This window comes from Melopsittacus undulatus, chromosome 20 (genome assembly GCF_012275295.1).
Source record: "Melopsittacus undulatus isolate bMelUnd1 chromosome 20, bMelUnd1.mat.Z, whole genome shotgun sequence".
Lineage (NCBI taxonomy): Eukaryota > Metazoa > Chordata > Aves > Psittaciformes > Psittaculidae > Melopsittacus > Melopsittacus undulatus.
Genome location: NC_047546.1, coordinates 1,978,096 through 1,995,670, shown reverse-complemented (window position 1 = coordinate 1,995,670; position 17,575 = coordinate 1,978,096). Strand labels below are relative to the sequence as shown.

Here is a 17,575-nt window from a genome sequence, read left to right as displayed (position 1 = left end):
GACATCTGTAACCCTGTCAATTGTTTCCAGTTAGGAAACTGGGAAAAGTCCAGGTTGCCCTAAGATGTATGCATGTGGGGATGGAGGCTGTGTGCAGCTTGTGATTGCCCCGATGCTGAGCTCCCCGATGCTCCTGGCTTTATCCCCATGGCAAATCCAACACGGTTGGAGGCCCTCAGGACAGGGAAGAGCCTTTCCCTGTCCCTGCCACCATGCATTTTGCTCCAGTGATGCCTTGAGTGAGCCTGAGGGCTGAGCCGGAGCCGGCAGGGAGGGCAGCACTGGTGACACATGAGTCACAGCCTGACAGGCCCGAGGGGCCGCAGGGGAGCTGTGCTCACCAGTGCAGCCCAGGCCAAGGAGGCCCCGTGCTGGGACGCGTGATGAGCCCCAGATGTGGCAGCAGGGCTGCAGCATCAGCCTCTCCTGTATCCCCCCTTGTGGGGCTGTTCCCAACAGGAGCTCGGTTATTCCTCAGCTTCCAGTCCCTGGGCTGGTGCCACTGGGGTGGACTGGTCCCTGGTCTGGTCCCTGGCCTCGTCTGCCTGGTTTGAGAGCTGAATTCCTGCTGTCCCAGGCTGGGCTTGGCCTCCAGGACACTGCTCCTCATCCTCAAGGGATGCACAACCTGGGCACAGTGAAACCAGTAACCGGATCACACAGCTCTGGAGCTGTAACATCCTGGAAGCTGAGACTGCCTCATCTTGCTGCACATGGGAGGCAACAGGACGAGGCTCAGGATCCCAATTTCCCACTGTTGGCAGGTGACCTGGGTTAAACTGGGGCTGGTTTGAGCCATAGAATCACCATGGAATGGGTTATAGGAGGGAAGCTTAAAGCTCATCCAGATCCACAGGCAGGGACCCCTTCCACTGGAGCAGGATGCTCCAAGCCCTGTGAGCAGTGCCAGGGATGGGGCAGCCAAAGCTTCTCCATTCAACCCATTCCAGTGTCCCAGCACCCTCATAGGGTGAGGTGCTCATCTCCATCTCCCCTTGGGCAGGTTAAAGCCATTCCCCTTGTCCTATCCCTGCATCCCTCATCCAAAGCCCCTCTCCAGGTTTGTGTCCCCCATCCCTCCCTGCAATAACCACGCTCCTCCTCACCCCCCTCTCAAACCCCTCCGATGCTGGAGGCATTTGTGCCCTGTCCCTGCGGAGCACCCGGCTCTGGCAGTGAGGATTTGATCCCGATCCATCCGAATCCAGCCCCGAGGAGCCTGTGACTCAGATGTTCCAGCCTGCGTTGCAGTCGCCATGGGGGGGGGGCGAGCGATCCCGAATCCCACGTGAATCCCTGCGGAGGGCAACTGGGATTGGGGCAGCTCCTTGTAGCCCCCCCCTCCATTAACCGCAGTTGCCTGTCACCTCTTGGACCCCGCGGCTCCAACACGGGAACCCCATTCCCAACGGAGCTCCCTGGGAGCGTGGGCACCCCGGGGGAGGCTTCTCCCTCCCATTGCCTCCAGTCGGGAGCCGTGGCGAGGGGGAACCCCCCCATCCTGCCGCTGTCCCCCCCTCGCCGGCGCAGTGCTGCAGCACAGCCCTCCCCACCGCCTCCCTCCCTTCCCTGGGCTCTTGCAATGGACTCTCCCAGCGCTCGGAGGCTGCGGCGTTAACACGGGACCCGGGAGCTGTTTCCTTGCTGGATCCCTCTTGGAGCAGGTTTTCCTTCCTCTGTCAGAGCATCTTTCCTTTGCCGGAGCATCCTTCCTCCTGCCGGAGCATCCTTCCTCCTCCTGGAGCATCCTTCCTCCTCCTGGAGCATCCTTTCTTGCCGCACAGGAGGCAGCCTCCGGAAGAAGGGTTGGAGCAGAGACAGGTAAGGAGAGAAAGAAATCCCTTTTATCAGGCAGATCCCCCTCCTCTTCCCACTGCTTCCCATTAGCATCCTGGGAGCCGGCATCTGATGGATCAGGGATTCAGCTTCTCCTTCCCACTTGCTGTGGCCATTTTGTCCTGGAAAACCTTGCCTCCAGCCTTGCTCATGTCTTTATCCATGCGTGTTGAGCAGCCTCTCCTTAGCCCTTCCCATGCTGCCGGAGGGCCGGGAATCGCTGCCGATGGGGACAGGGATTTTGGCACAGGGATGGATGCTTAACGTGGTAGCTTTGGGGAGTCAAGCCTGGGGGGGTGTTGGGAGATGACCTTGGACATGGGTGATTTAAAACTCTTCTCCCTTGTCGCCATGTTCTGGGAAAGGCTGAGGAGGGGAGGACACGGAGCTCAGCATGAGACCCCCCCCCACGGGGAGGTTCTGTGCATCCATCAGATGCTCCGCATGGATGCGTGGTCCAGAGCCTCATAACCTTGGCTCAGGCCAGTGGTGACTGTTCCAGCTCTGCCCATCACGGGGCCGAGCTGTGACCTTGCTCCCTGGTCCATCCTCTTCCTCAGTGGGTATCCAGCCTCTCTCTGCTCCCCTCTTCTTTTTGCTGGCTCCTTACACATCCCGATCCATAGACCAGCGTTGGGAAGCACTGCAGGGACCTGCAAATGGCATGGAGCAAAATGACCTTGGCCATCAACCAGCTCCTTCCAGGGGCCTTGGGGGTCAATGGGTTGAACCCAAGGGGGGGGATCCGGGATGGGTCCCTGGGATGTGGACAGGGAAAGGGCTGCTCCCGGCCAGCAGGAGGGGAGAGGGCAGGGGGCTATTGATGGATTGATGCTGCTCCGAAGCACCTGCAGGGCTCTGCTGGGGAGCTGGGGCCGTGCTGTGCCGCAGCACCGGCCCCGGGTGCGCAGAGCCGCTGGGGGCTCCCATCCGGGCTAATTATAGCCATGGATTTGCCTGGCTCAGGGAGGGAAGGACGCGCGGTGCCGGCTGCATCCCTGCCCGATGGCTCAGCCCCTGCTGTTCCCCACACCTGGGGTCTGTGGGACCGGAGCGCTGGGATGCTCAAGGGATGCTCTGCCTGCCCTTGGCCTTGGAGGGCAGCAGGATGTACCCGGATGCCCTTTTCCTCCCCGAAGGTGCTCAGGGTGCCCCCAGCTCTGCCCTGGGGTGCCTGGTTCAGCTCCCACCAAACACAAGCCACGGCCAGATCCCTTCTGGAAGCCTCCCTATGGCACCTGCAGGGGGATCCCTGGCATGGATCCTAGCTTGGGGGTCACATGGCGAAGCTGCCCCTGCCTGTGGCACGGGGTTGGAGCTGGAGGAGCTTTGGGGTCCTTTCCAACCCAAACCATTCCCTGGTTCTGTGAAACAAGCCCCATAACTTGGCCTCAGCCACATTGACATCAGAGAATCCACCTTGGTCAATGGGTGTCTAAATCCTGCTGAATGCGGGCACCCCCCTGAGAGCTTTGATGCTTCAAGCAAGGGGGGGGGCACAGAGATGGTGTCCCCAGACCCCATCTCCTTGCATTCCAAAATCCTCCTATTCCCACCCCAGAGGAGGGCTGCTGGTGTGGTACAGACCCAGGGGTGAGGTGGGATGCGGGACCATTCCCACCCTATCCCATCCCCTGCTTGTGTCCGGGTTCCCTAGGTCAGCCGGTACCACGCGGATGGGTAGCGCCGTCCCCCGTCTGCCCGCATCCCACCGCGGTCCCCGGGCGTGAGGACACAGACACCGAGCACCCCCCCCCCCCATCCCCCGTTCCTATTCCCCATCGCATCCCGGTGTCCCGGCTCATCCCAGCACCATGGATGAGAGTTTCCGGGACCGGACGGCGTTCATCCGGGGCGCCAAGGACATCGCCAAGGAGGTGAAGAAACACGCGGCCAAGAAGGTGAGCAGGGGCATGGACCGCGTGCAGGATGAGTACACCAAGCGCTCCTACACCCGCTTCGAGGAGGAGGAGGACGATGAGGACTACGCGCCGCAGGACGGCTACTACCGGGGGGGTGAGGCTGCCAACGACGAGGAGGGAGCCTCCAGCGATGCCACCGAAGGGCACGATGAGGAGGACGAGATCTACGAGGGCGAGTACCAGGGCATCCCCCGGCGCCACTCGGGGCAGGGCGAGCGCCTGGGCAGCGATGCGGGAGCCGCGGCGGCTGCGGACAGCGAGGGGCAGCGGCGGAAGGACCGGGAGGAGCTGGCGCAGCAGTACGAGCTCATCCTGCAGGAGTGCGGCCACGGCCGCTTCCAGTGGACCCTCTACTTCGTGCTGGGTCTGGCGCTCATGGCCGATGGGGTGGAGGTGTTCGTGGTGGGCTTCGTGCTGCCCAGCGCCGAGAAGGATATGTGCCTGTCCGACTCCAACAAGGGCATGCTGGGTGAGGGCGGCCGGCGGGGGGGGGAGTGGGTATGGGGGACATGGGGTACGGGGGGACACATAGGGTATAGAGGGGTACATGGGATATGGGGGGACACAAGGGATATGGGGGACATGGGATATAGAGGGGCATATGGGATATAGAGGGGTACATGGGATATGGGGGGCATGGGATATAGAGGGGTACATGGGATATGGGGGGGCATGGATTACAGAGGGGTATATGAGATACAGAAGGATACATGGGATATGGGGGGACACATGGGATATAGAGGAGTACATGAGATATGGGAGGATATGGGATATAGAGGGTTACATGGGATATGGGGAGGCATGGGTGATAGGGGGGGTACATGGGATATAGGCAGGTACATAGTATATGGGGGACACATGGGATATAGAGGGGTACATGGGATATGTGGGGATCCCAAACATATGGGGTTTGGAGAGGTGAGGGACAAAGGGATGTGGAGGGGACAATGGAAAGTGAAGGATGTTGAGAACCATGGGGAAGTTTCCAGGGGGATATGGGCTGATGGGGAGATGTGGACATCGGATATAGAGGGACACATGGGATATCCAGGAGCACATGGAACATGGAGGGACACAGAAGAGACAGCTGGACACAGAGCAGGACCTGGGGGGCACATGGGGGTGCTGGGAGGTGGGTCCATGTGGGGCTCAGAGCAGCACAGGGGGGATGCAGAGAACACCCTGGGGGGGTCCCATTCCCCCTTCTCCACGGTGCCTCCTTGCCCCCCCACCCCAGCACTGATGTCTGTGTGTGTCTGTCCCCCCAGGGCTCATCGTGTACCTGGGCATGATGGTGGGCGCGTTCCTGTGGGGCGGCCTGGCAGACCGCCTGGGCCGGCGGCAGTGCCTCCTCATCTCCCTCTCCGTCAACAGCGTCTTCGCCTTCTTCTCCTCCTTCGTCCAAGGCTACGGCACCTTCCTCTTCTGCCGCCTCCTCTCGGGCATGGGGTAAGGGGGATGCACCCGACCCCATTGTGTTTGCCCCCCCTTTGCTGGGGTGCAGGGTGACCTGTGCTGTGCTCCCCCCCCTTCCCCAGCATCGGGGGCTCCATCCCCATCGTCTTCTCCTACTTCTCGGAGTTCCTGGCGCAGGAGAAGCGTGGGGAGCACCTGAGCTGGCTCTGCATGTTCTGGATGATCGGGGGCATCTACGCCTCTGCCATGGCTTGGGCCATCATCCCCCACTATGGTAAGAACACCCCTCCCAGCACCAGCCCATGTCCCCCATTGTGGTGGGGCTCAGCACCACCACAATGTCCTGTCCCATTCCTATAGGATGGAGCTTCCAGATGGGCTCAGCCTATCAGTTCCACAGCTGGAGGGTCTTCGTCCTGGTCTGCGCCTTCCCCTCGGTGTTTGCCATTGGGGCACTCACCACCATGCCCGAGAGCCCCCGCTTCTTCTTGGAGGTGAGACCCATGCAGGCACCCTGAAGTGGGTGATGGAGATGAAGGGACCCATGCAGGCACCCTGAAGTGGGTGATGGAGATGAAGGGACCTATGTAGGGACCCCTAAAGTGGGTGATGGAGATTAAGGGATCCAAACAAGGGACCTCTTAAGTGGGTGATGGAGATGAAGGGATCCAAACAGGGACCCCTTAAATGGGTGATGGAGATGAAGGGACCCATGCAGGGACCCCTTAAGTGGGTGATGGAGATGGGAGGAGCTGGTCAGAGACCCCCAAGTGGGTGGTGAGACCCAAACAGGGACCCCCAAGCGGGTGATGCAGGAGGGCCCAGGGGTGAGCGCGGCGCTGCCTTACAGAACGGCAAACACGATGAGGCCTGGATGGTGCTGAAGCAGGTCCATGACACCAACATGCGAGCCAAGGGCCACCCCGAGAGGGTCTTCTCGGTAAGGACCCCCCATTGCTGCAGCATTCCCACCTCCAGGAATCACCCTGGGGGGGGGATGAGGCCAGGGCCGGAGCTTCCCTTGTCCCTGTGCCCCACAGGTCACCCACATCAAGACCATCAAGAGGGAGGATGAGCTCATCGAGATCCAGGCGGACACAGGGACGTGGCACCGGCGCTGGCTCGTGCGGGTGCTCAACCTCTCACAGCAGGTGAGGGCCCAGCACCCCCTGGGTCCCCCCCTTGTCACCCTCCTGTGTCCCCCATTGTCCCCCATTGTCCCACCTGTGTCCCGCAGGTCTGGAACAACTTCCAGCAGTGCTTTGCGCCCGAGTTCCGCCGCATCACCCTGATGATGATGGGAGTGTGGTTCACCATGTCCTTCAGGTGCGATGGGATGGGATGGGGTGGAATGGGATGGGATGGGCACCACTGGGAAAAGATGGGATGTTATGGGATGGTTTGGGATGGGTGGCTCTGGGTGGCACTGGGAGCACTGCCCAGGCTCACCCCTGTCTCCTGCAGTTACTATGGGTTGACTGTGTGGTTCCCGGACATGATCAAGCACCTGCAGAACATGGACTATGCCTCCCGCACCAAGCTCTTCACACGGGAGAGGCTGCGACACTTCACCTTCAACTTCACCCTCGAGAACCAGATCCACCGCGGCGGCGAGTACTTCAATGACAAGTGTGTCCTGGGGGCCCTCCCCACTGCTCCTGCCCCATCCCGGCTCATCCTGCCCCATCCCGGCTCATCCTGCCCCATCCCGGCTCATCCTGCCCCATCCCAGCTCATCCGGCCCCATCCCAGCTCATCCTGCCCCATCCCGGCTCATCCGGCCCCATCCCGGCTCATCCCACCCCTTCCCACACCCCCCAGGTTCATTGGCCTGAAGATGAAGTCGGTGACATTCGAGGACTCGCTCTTTGAGGAGTGCTACTTTGAGGATGTCACCTCCAGCAACACCTTCTTCAAGAACTGCACCTTCATCTCTACCATGTTCTACAACACGGGTCAGTGGGGCCAGGCCTGCAGATGGGCCCCAAAGGGGTGGAGATGGGATGGTTCCCAAAGCAGGGAGTGATGGAGATGGGAGCTGGGGTGAGAACAGTCCCCAAAGGGATGGAGATGGGGGTGATGCCACCAAGATGGTCCTCAAAGTGATGGAGATGGGATGGTTTTCGAAGCAGGGAGTGATGGAGATGGGAGCTGGGGTGAGAATAGTCCCCAAAGGGATGGAGATGGGGGTGATGCCACCAAGGTGGTCCTCAAAGTGATGGAGATGGGATGGTTCCCAAAGCAGGGAGTGATGGAGATGGGAGCTGGGGTGAGAATGGTCCCCAAAGGGATGGAGATGGGGGTGATGCCACCAAAATGATCTTCATAGGGATGGAGATGGGGGTGACCCCACCAAGATGGTACCCCAAGCAGGGAGGTGATGGAGATTGGGGTCAGGATGAGGATGGTCCCCAAAGGGAACAAGATCAGGGGGATGCCACCAAGATGGTGCCTAAAGGGAAGGAGATTAATTGGTCCCCAAAGCAGGGAGTGATGGAGAAGGGGGTGACACCACCATGAAGGGCCCCAAAGGGGTGGAGATGGGATGGTCCCCAAAGTAAGGGTTGATGGAGATGGAACTGGAGTAAGGATGGTTCCCAAGCAGGGGGTGTTGGAGATGGACCTGACCCCACCAAACCTTCTCCATGCCCACAGATCTCTTTGAGTACAAGTTCATCAACAGCCAGGTGGTGAACAGCACCTTCCTGCACAACAAGGAGGGCTGCCAGCTGGACTTCAGCGACGACAACAACGCCTACATGATCTACTTTGTCAGCTTCCTGGGCACCTTGGCCGTCCTGCCCGGGAACATCGTCTCTGCCCTCCTCATGGACAAGATCGGCCGCCTCCGCATGCTGGGTGGGCATCAAGGATGCTGAGATCCATAGATCCATAGAATGGGTTGGAAGGGACCTTGGAGCTCATCCAGTTCCAACTCAGGACACCTTCCACTAGAGGAGGTTGCTCCAAGCCCCATCCAACACTTCCAGGGTTGCTCCAACCATGGAGACACTCAAGGCCTGGAGCAACCTGCTCCAGGTCGAGATGGTCTTGAAGGTTCCTTCCAACCCATCCAATGGCTCTAGGACCATGGTTTCCTATGGGTGAGGAGGACGCTTGTCCCCATTGCACCTCCTGACGTGTCCCATGTCCCCTCCAGCCGGGTCCAGCGTCATGTCCTGCGTGAGCTGCTTCTTCCTGTCCTTTGGGAACAGTGAATCAGCCATGATCGCTCTGCTCTGCCTCTTCGGCGGCGTCAGCATCGCCTCTTGGAATGCCCTCGACGTGCTCACTGTGGAGCTCTACCCCTCCGACAAGAGGTGCGGGGCCTATGGGTGCTGGGGGTGAGGTTTTGGGTGCTGGGTGCCAGATATTGCCATGCTGGGGGTGAGGTTTCAGGTGCTGGGTGCCAGGTTCTGGGCATAAGGCTTTGGGTGTTGGGTACCAGATGTGTTGCTGGCTGCCAGATGTGCTGCTGGCTGCCAGAGGCACTGCTGCTGCCAGATGTTGCCATGTTGGCTGCCACATCTGGGTACCACATCCTGGCTGCGCCGCTGGGTACCACATCCCAGGTACCCCCTGCCCCATTGCGCTGGGCCTGGTGGGGACCCCCCTTCCATGGGTGCCCCCCCAGCTCCATGGGTGCCCCCCCACCTCCATGGGTGCCCCCCCAGCTCCATGGGTGCCATCCCAACCCCTGCCTCCCCGCAGGACGACGGCGTTTGGGTTCCTGAACGCTCTCTGCAAGCTGGCGGCCGTGCTGGGCATCAGCATCTTCACCTCCTTCGTGGGCATCACCAAGGCCGTGCCCATCCTCTTGGCCTCGGCTGCGCTCGCCCTCGGCAGCTCCTTGGCCCTCAAACTGCCCGAGACCCGGGGGCAAGTCCTGCAGTGATGGGGGGGGACCCCCCTAATCCTTCCCTTTACCTCCCCCCTCCCCCTCCCCATTCCCAAATCCCAGCTCCCCTTCCGGGGGGATTAGTCTCGTTAGACACTGTGAAATGTCTTCTTGGAGCATTTGGGATCTTCATTTGCACTTGGACCCCCCCATACCCCTGACACCCCCCACCCCTATTTTCTCCCTTGGTGTCATCCCTCTGTGAATAGCTGCTCGCTCCTGGGGGGGCTGGGGGGACCCCAACATCCCTGGGAGGAGGAGGAGGATGAAGGCTCCGTGCCTCAGTTTCCCCATCTGGAAGGGCAAGGGGTCCCCATTGCACCCCCAAACCCAGGAGGATGGGGAATGGAGGGGGGGGGCACTGCAGTTTGGGGTGCAGTGGGGACACGTGGCAATTTGGGGTGCCATGACCCCCCAACCACAGCTTGGTTTGAGGGGGTGCAAAGGGGGCCCAGCTGTGTTTTGGGGTGCGGCCCCCCCAAACTGCCTTTATTTAGTGACTTTGAGTTCATTCTTAAAGGATGTTCCTGTTTTGGGGTTCTGATGGGGGGGTGCACCCTGGACCCCCTTCCCCCCCCACCAGCACCCCTTTACCCACCAGCCCAAAGCACAAAGCCACCAGTGGTTTGCAAAGCACAAAGCCCCCCCCAAATAACGGGGTACACGGGGGCTCCCCATAAAGTGGGGTACAGGGGGGGTCCCTGTTGTCCCCCCCCAGCAGAGGATGGGAAGTGTTGGTCTATGCAAAAGCACTTTGGAAGCCAGCCCCCCCACACACAGGGGAAGCCCCCCATGATGTAGAGCAGCCCCCCACAAGCGATCGTGTGCTTCATCTCCTCCTCCTCCTCCTTCCCCCCCCCGCCCCCACCCCTCGGTGTAGCTGGTCCTGGGGGGGCCCGACCCCCCCCAAGTTCTGTCCGTTCGCAGTTGTGCCGTGCTGTAGTTTTTAGATGTTTGTAAATTAATTAAAACAACAGAAAACCAACTGAAAAGAGCCACAGCTGAACCAAAATCACCCCAAATCCCCCCAAAATGACCCAACCCCCCCAAATGACCCAAATCCCCCCAAAACGACCCAAAAGTCTCTCCAAATCTCCCCAAAATCCCTCCAAAGTGACCCAGAAGTCCCAAATCCCTCCCAAAAGACCCCAAATGGCTTCAAAATGACCCCAAAGTCCCTAACCCCCCCCAAAATGACCCCAAATCCTTTCCAAAAGACCCTAAATTCTTCCAAATGCCCCCCTAAAAGTTCCCACATCCTCCCATAGTTCCCCAAATCCCCATGGAATGACGCTCCACCTTCCACTCCCCAGTGGCTCCAATGGGACAGTTTATTTTCAGGGGGGTGGGCTGCACCCCCTATACCCCATCTCCTTCATGGGACATAGTGATGATGGGAGGGGATGTCCCCACATTGCCCCTAAAGCCGATGGTGCATCCCGGTGTTACCATGGTGATGGGATGCAGTGAGGGGAGGGGGGATGATGTCCCCACATCCCCCCTAAAGCCGATGGCACATCCCAGTGTTACCATGATGATGGGATGCAGGAAGGGGGGGGGGGGGCTCCCTTTAGCTCTCCCCTCTCTGCTCCCTCTTCCCCCCCCCCCCACACGGCGGCCGGTCGGGGACGCTGGGGTCGCTCGCCCACTGCTCCGGTGTCCGAGCCACGATGGCGAGTGCATGGAGCGGCCCGGCCAGCTCAGCGCTGAGCGCGGCGTGCACCAGGCGGTGGCGCTGTAGAGCCGGTAGCCCCTCGAAGCGGCCGCTCACCACCACCACCGACAGGTGAGTACCGGCCCCGGCCGCCCCCCCGTGCCGGGGGCTCTCGTCCAGCACCTGCAGGTGCGACGGCTCCAGCGCCGCCGTCAGCTTGGAGCGCACGGTTCGGGCCATGGCTCCCTCGGCCATGGCGGAGGCTGCGGCGCTGCCGGCGGAGAGCAGGGAGGGACGCATCCGGATGAGCCTGAATGGGGGGGGGGGGGGGGGTGAGAGATCGGTTATTGGGGGGGATGGGGGGGGGATGGGGGGGGTTTAGGGGGGGTCTTAGGATCAGAGCCCCGTTATAGGGGGGAAGGGGGGGGCAGAGCTCGGTTATTGGGGGACAGGAGGGGGGGATGGGGGGGGTTTAGGGGGGGTCTTAGGATCAGAGCCCCGTTATAGGGGGGAAGGGGGGGGCAGAGCTCGGTTATTGGGGGGCAGGGGGGGGGGATGAGGGGGGTTGGGGGGGGTCTTAGGATCAGAGCCCCGTTATAGGGGGGAAGGGGGGGGCAGAGCTCGGTTATTGGGGGCAGGAGGGGGGGATGGAGGGGGTTAGGGGGGGTCTTAGGATCAGAGCCCCGTTATAGGGGGGAAGGGGGGGGCAGAGCTCGGTTATTGGGGGCAGGAGGGGGGGATGGAGGGGGTTAGGGGGGGTCTTAGGATCAGAGCTCGGTTATTGGGGGAGCAGGAGAAGGGGTTACATGGGGGGGAGAATCAGATCCCTGTTATAGGGGGGCAGGAGGGAGGGATGGGGGGATTTAGGGGGGGTCTTAGGATCAGAGCCCCATTATGGGGGGGATTTGGGGGGGGGGCTTAGGATCAGAGCCCAGTTATAGGGGGGCAGGAGGGGGGGTCAGAGCTCGGTTACTGGGGGCGGGAGGGGGGTTTAGGGGGGTCTTAGGATCAGAGCCCAGTTATAGGGGGGGATTTAGGGGCGGTCTTAGGATCAGAGCCCAGTTATAGGGGGGCAGGAGGGTGGGGGATCAGAGCTTGGTTATTGGGGGGAAGGAGGGGGGGATGGGGGGGCTTAGGGGGGTCTTAGGATCAGAGCTCAGTTATTGGGGGGCAGGAGGGGAGGATGGGGGGGTTTAGGGGGGGTCTTAGGATCAGAGCCCAGTTATTGGGGGGGCAGGAGGGGGGGGTCAGAGCTCGGTTATTGGGGGGCAGGAGGGGAGGATGGAGGGTGTTAGGGGGGTCTTAGGATCAGAGCTCGGTTATTGGGGGGATAGGAGAAGGGGTTACATGGGGGGGAGAATCAGATCCCTGTTATAGGGGGGCAGGAGGGAGGGACGGGGGGATTTAGGGGGGGTCTTAGGATCAGAGCCCCATTATGGGGGGGATTTGGGGGGGGGGGGCTTAGGATCAGAGCCCAGTTATAGGGGGGCAGGAGGGTGGGGGATCAGAGCTCGGTTATTGGGGGGAAGGAGGGGGGGATGGGGGGGCTTAGGGGGGTCTTAGGATCAGAACCCAGTTATTGGGGGGGCAGGAGGGGGGGGTCAGAGCTCGGTTATTGGGGGCAGGAGGGGGGGATGAGGTTTGCTTGAGGGAGGTTCAGACCCCAGTTATGGGAAGGGGGACAGAAGGATGGGGGGCAGAAGAGGGGTGTGCATAGGGGTGAAGATCAGACCCCAGTTAGAGGGGGGGCAGGAGGGGGGGATGAGGTTTGCTGGGGGCTGTGCATTTGGGGGGGGGGGCTTCAGGATCAGACCCCAGTTATGGGGGGGGGGGGAGAAGGGGACTATGGGGTTTGCTTGGGGGGTGGTGGTGAGGATGAGACCCCACTTATGGGGGGAGAAGCTGTATGGGGGAGATTGTGACTCTGGGGGGGGGGGCTGCAGAACCAGGCCCCATAAGTGGGGTGGGGGGAAGGAAGGGGTACAAGGCCCGGCTTTAGAGGCTGGGGGGTGAGGCAGGGAGCGAGAAGGGCCTGACCCCCCCCCCCCATACCCCATTTACCCCATATGGTGCCCCCCAAACCCCATTTACCCCACATGGTGCCCTCAAACATCCCCCCGCCCCACATGGTGACCCCAAACACCCCCTCCGCCCCACATGGTGCCCCCAAACATCCCCCCTGCCCCACATGGTGCCCCCCAAACCCCATTAACCCCACATGGTGCCCCCTAAACCCCATTTACCCCCCATGGTGCCCCCCAAGCCCCATTTACCCCCCATTGGTGCCCCCCCCCCCGACCCTCACCGCTCACGGCTCCTGCTCCGCTCCGCCGCTGAGCACGCTGGGAAATGGAGTCACAGCGTGCCGCCCCGTCACGTGACAGCGGCAGAACTACAGCTCCCAGGAGGCTTTGCGCCCGGCCCGCACAAACCCCGCCCCCTTGCCGAGAGGTCACGCCTTCCCTCTTCGGCCCCGCCCACCTTCCCTCTGATTGGCGGAGAGCTTCCCTCCGCCCGCCCCCTCATGCCCTTATATGGCGCGGCGGGGTGAATGAGAGCGGGCGATGGGTATGGGCGGTGTGGGATCGGGATCGGGATCGGGATCGGGATCGGGATCGGGATCGGAGTGGGATGTTGGAAGATGCCATCAGCTTTGAGCAGTGGCTCTGGGCACATACATGGGGATGAACACCCCCTTCAGAGGAGATTCCTGCCCTGTGGAATGAAGGCAGACATGATATCCTAAATGAAATGAATAAATAGGAATGAAATCCCCCCTCATCGCTTTTAGCTCCCAAGCTCATTGCTCTAAAGAGGAAACTTGGTTTGAACTTCCATGCTTAGTTTCCACCCTCCAAAATTCCAAGTTTTTCCAAGGGGAAAAGCTCCAGGCAACATCCCAAATCCAAACTTTCCAAGGGTTTGGATCCTTGGATCCTTTCCTCTATCCCTCAGCATCCCGGTGCTCATCCTGCTTCCCCTCCTCTGGCTGCTTTTGATACCAGCTTGATACCTCCTTCCCAAATCCCATTTTCCAAGCCTTCATCCCAGTTTCCTGCCGGTATTTGCTTTGTGGGCATTGGATAATGTGTTATTTTAATGGAAGACTCGATTGCACTAAAAAGATCCCTCGCAGGGATAAAACCAAGGAGATGGAAAACCGACGGGATCTAACCTCAAGGGAACGGGAGAATAAGGGCTGATGCGGTGCGAGGAGGCTTTCCCAATTGGAACAGAGCCCCTCTTGCTGCTGTTTTCCATGTAATCCTTCTTTTTATAAGGCAGAGAGATCATCCTGGCTGGAAAATTGCCTTGGATATTGTCAATGGGGGGGTCCTTTGCCATGGAAGGGGCAGGCAGGGGCAGGCAGGAGCAGGCAGGGCCACAGGCAAAGCGCTGCTGCCACCTTGCGTTGCCGCATCCCCAGAGACTCCAGATGCACGATCCCAGTATCCCAGATGCAGGAATCCCAGTATCCCAAATGTACGATCTCCAGCATCCCACACGCACAACTCTCAGTATCCCCAATGCAAGATCCCAGCATCCCACATGCACGACCTAAGGCAGGGGATACATCCCGATCCCCTTGGGAAGCAGTGGCAGTATCCAGCTCCCAACTTCCTTTTAACTTCCCCACCAGCAGCTGCTCATCCCAGAGCAGGAACCTGGAGCTTCTCTGGGAATGTGGGATGCATCTCGGGAGCATCTTGGAGCTGTGTCCAAGAGAGGGCAGGGAAGCAGGATGGAGGCTTCCTTATGAGAGATGCCAGCTCCACATGGAAACAGCCTCAGGCTGCACGAGGGCAGGTTTAGGTTGGATATTGGGAAGCGTTTATCCACCTAAAGGGTACTCAGGCACTGGAACAGGCTGCCATGGGAATGGCGGCATCACCATCCCTGGAAGTGTTCCCAAACCATGGAGACGAGGCCCTCACTGACATGGGTTAGCGCTGGGGAATGGTCGGACTGGATGAGCTCCAAGGACTTTTCCAACCTGATTCCATGATTCTATGGGTGTCCCATGGAGAAGCTCATGGGACTTGGGTTGCACTTCAAGCAGGGCGGCTTCTTCTCAAGATCTCTCTCACCACAATTCCTGGTCCTCCCGGTATCCATCCCTCTTCCTGAGAGAAGGAATTCTCTGGGCTGCAGGAACCTGCAGGAAGAGTTTCCCCTCCATTGGGTTTCCCATCTCCCTCCTCATGGAGCAGTTGCCATCCCACACACGCTTTGGGAAGCCTCCGGCTCTCCCACCCTTCTCCCTTCCCCACTGGAATCTGCCTTTTGGGATTACTGGCTATTTTTAAAGCCTTCGCCCCTCTCCTGACGGATCAGGCTGGTCGGGAGCTCAGCTGTTTGCTGCTCCCTCTGCACCAAAGCCGGGGTGTGATTCCCTCCTCGCTCCTGCCCGGAGCCAAACCCGTGCCAGGAACCGGGAATTGCATCCAGAGAGTCTGGGGGCTCATCCAGTGGGATTTGCTGGGGTAAGTGGAGCACCTGGGAGGGTTTATGCCAAGCAATGTAGAAAGAAGGGTGGATGCTTTGGGATGGGGCAGGCACTGGAGAACAGCAGGATCCTCTCTTCCATCTCTCTGGAAAACCCTGCCTTCCCCAGCCTGCTCTTCCCATCCCAGTCCTGGCCCTGCAGCTCCCATAGGATGCTGCCTGCCACACCATGCTCTAAGGAGAATGGGGATGATATTCCCAGGCTCCAGCCTCAGGAACCTGGCTCATCCCGCTCGCATGGGGATGCTTGGGAAAGGCTGGTGGTGCTCTTCCTGATGGGATCGATGCTGGGGGTGGCAGATGGGTTTGATCTGATCCCTGATCCCTCTTTCCATGCATTTTGCTGCTTCCCATGGGACATTCTGGTGGGAAACCCATGGGAGTGCACCAGGGCTCCTCATTGCAGACATGGAATCAACCAGCTTGGAAAAGACCTTTAGGATCATCCAGTTCTCCACGGAGGATAACGTGGGTATGATGGTGGCAGCATTTGGTGACCCAAATGCTTTGGGCCTCCTACACCTCCTGCTGATGAAGAAGTTGGCTTTGGGATGCAGATTGATCATGGATGCTCTCATCTCGGTACCAGGATCCGTGTTTCATGGACCCAGGGATGTGCATCTGTAACACGGATTCCAGGGGCACCCCATAACCTTGGTGTCTCTAAGTGGAAATATCCCCTTCCCTTATCCCAGTGGAGCTGGAGGGGGGATACCGAGAGGCTGCTGCTCTTCCCGAGCTCTTCCCAAAGAATTCCCACCTGCCCATCCCACATGTAAGTGATTCCCTCCGGCAGCAGATGGGAATGATCCCAGGAACCCCAGGCACGGACAAGGACCTCGGGGGCCTGCGCCTGAGATGGGTCCTGTGTTTTAAATGAGATGTTTTCCACTCCCGGGTTATTCCTTGTTACCGGGTAACACATTCCCAGAGCACAAATACAGGACATGGAAAAGAGCTGCAAAGGCTTTTGCACTCCCTGGGGCAGGACAAGCGGGTATCCAAAACCCCCCTCCTCCAGCAGCTGCCGATGTAAATCCCAGCTGGGATCTGAAGCCAGGCTGGGATTTATCCTTTGTTTTGCATTGCTGTATCCATTGTTCCCAATGAGGATGTTGTGCTACTCCTCAGCCAGCAGCTCCAGTGCCTAAAGGGGCTCTAGGAAACCTGGAGAGGGGCTTTGGACAAGGGCCTGGAGGGACAGGACAGCCAGAAGTGCCATGGATCCTCAATGGATCAAAAAGCCCCTTTCCCTACAGGAAGGCAGCCAGGCTGTCAGGAAGCCAATGGGCACGTCCTGGTGTCCATTGACCCCTGGGGCCACCTTTGGCCAGTGCCGTGTTTGTGTTCAGGCCCTTCCCTGTGGGGATAACACATCCCATAGGGAAAAGCACAGCACTTTGCCAGCCTGATTCACACCATAGGGGTGCATGTGGAGGGCAGCAAGGAAGGAAAAGAGCCAAGGAGTGATGTGATCCCAGGAGCATCACCTGTGCAGAGCCCACCTCTTCCATGGGCTCCCACCTCTTCCATGGGCTCCCACCTCTTCCATGGGCTCCCCCCTTTGCCATGGCCGTGTCCCTCCTCCTGCTGCTCTTGGCTGGGTTTGAGCCTGGCTAAATTTAGGTGGATCTATTTCAACACCATCCCCTGCCCTGCGGGGGGACAGGGACAGAGCAAAGGTGGCTGCAGAGGGAAGAGCCGGGAGCGCCGTGCCCTGCACTGGGAGCTGCTTCCCACACCAGCACCCTGGGGTTCATCCGGATCCGAGCCCATGGAGGTGCCAGGGACTGAGGGTGGTGTTTCCCCATGGATCAACCTGGCTGTCGCGTGGGGTAGAGCTGGGTGACGAGGACAAGCCTGTGTGTCCCGCTGGGAGCTGGGTCATCCCTGGAGCTGGTTGATGCTGGTGAGTGGGGCAGGGATGGGGAATGAGGAGTGGGATGTTGGGTTTGGCACCCAGGGGTGCTCCAGGTCCCATGTGGCTCCTGCTTGGTGCAGCAGGAATCCCCCCCCTCCCCTCATGGGTGCTTCCAGAGCATCTCCAACCCCTCTCCAGCCCCACTGGGATGGGGGCATCCCAAAGAGAGACCCATTGGCAGGGCCTGGCCAGAGCCACGTTTCTCTGCTCCACATTAACCAGCCCTTTATTCACCTGGGAAGCCCAGGGACAGGTCCCCAATTGCCACCCCCATTGAGGGACACCAGCCCCTGTGAGCTCCAGGATACACAGGGTCAGAGCCGGTGGGACACAGGCACCAGGCACCCGAGGAGGATTGGAACACACAGTCAGTGCCTGCTGGTATCTTGTACCACGAGCTCTGGGTCTCACGTCCCCGTGTC

General features: G+C 60.0%; 2 protein-coding genes across 2 annotated transcripts; one reads left to right on the top strand and one right to left on the bottom strand.

Moving 5' to 3' along the window:
• The first annotated feature begins 3,615 nt into the window (after positions 1-3,615).
• On the top strand, positions 3,616-9,069 carry LOC101878037 (synaptic vesicle glycoprotein 2A). Its single transcript, XM_034071179.1, has 12 exons — positions 3,616-4,227; positions 5,027-5,207; positions 5,297-5,448; positions 5,535-5,668; positions 6,025-6,114; positions 6,215-6,325; positions 6,412-6,500; positions 6,639-6,803; positions 6,996-7,129; positions 7,830-8,033; positions 8,335-8,494; positions 8,886-9,069. The coding sequence occupies exons 1-12, from the start codon at positions 3,651-3,653 to the stop codon at positions 9,067-9,069; spliced, it is 2,181 nt and encodes a 726-aa protein (XP_033927070.1). The 5' UTR covers positions 3,616-3,650.
• Positions 9,070-10,384: 1,315 nt separating this feature from the next.
• Positions 10,385-13,097, bottom strand: LOC117437266 (bolA-like protein 1). Its single transcript, XM_034071202.1, has 2 exons — positions 13,032-13,097; positions 10,385-11,036 (listed from the first exon to the last, which is right to left on the bottom strand). The coding sequence occupies exon 2, from the start codon at positions 11,024-11,026 to the stop codon at positions 10,643-10,645; it is 384 nt and encodes a 127-aa protein (XP_033927093.1). The 5' UTR covers positions 11,027-11,036; positions 13,032-13,097; the 3' UTR covers positions 10,385-10,642.
• Between the last annotated feature and the right edge of the window lie 4,478 nt (positions 13,098-17,575).

Coding starts and splice junctions, on each gene's coding strand:
- LOC101878037 (XM_034071179.1), top strand. CDS start 3,651: ATGGATGAGAGTTTCCGGGACCGGACGGCGTTCATCCGGGGCGCCAAG. Junction 6,326..6,411: donor TGCTCAACCTCTCACAGCAG/GTGAGGGCCCAG, acceptor TGTGTCCCGCAG/GTCTGGAACAACTTCCAGCA. Junction 6,804..6,995: donor GGCGAGTACTTCAATGACAA/GTGTGTCCTGGG, acceptor CACACCCCCCAG/GTTCATTGGCCTGAAGATGA.
- LOC117437266 (XM_034071202.1), bottom strand. CDS start 11,026: ATGCGTCCCTCCCTGCTCTCCGCCGGCAGCGCCGCAGCCTCCGCCATG.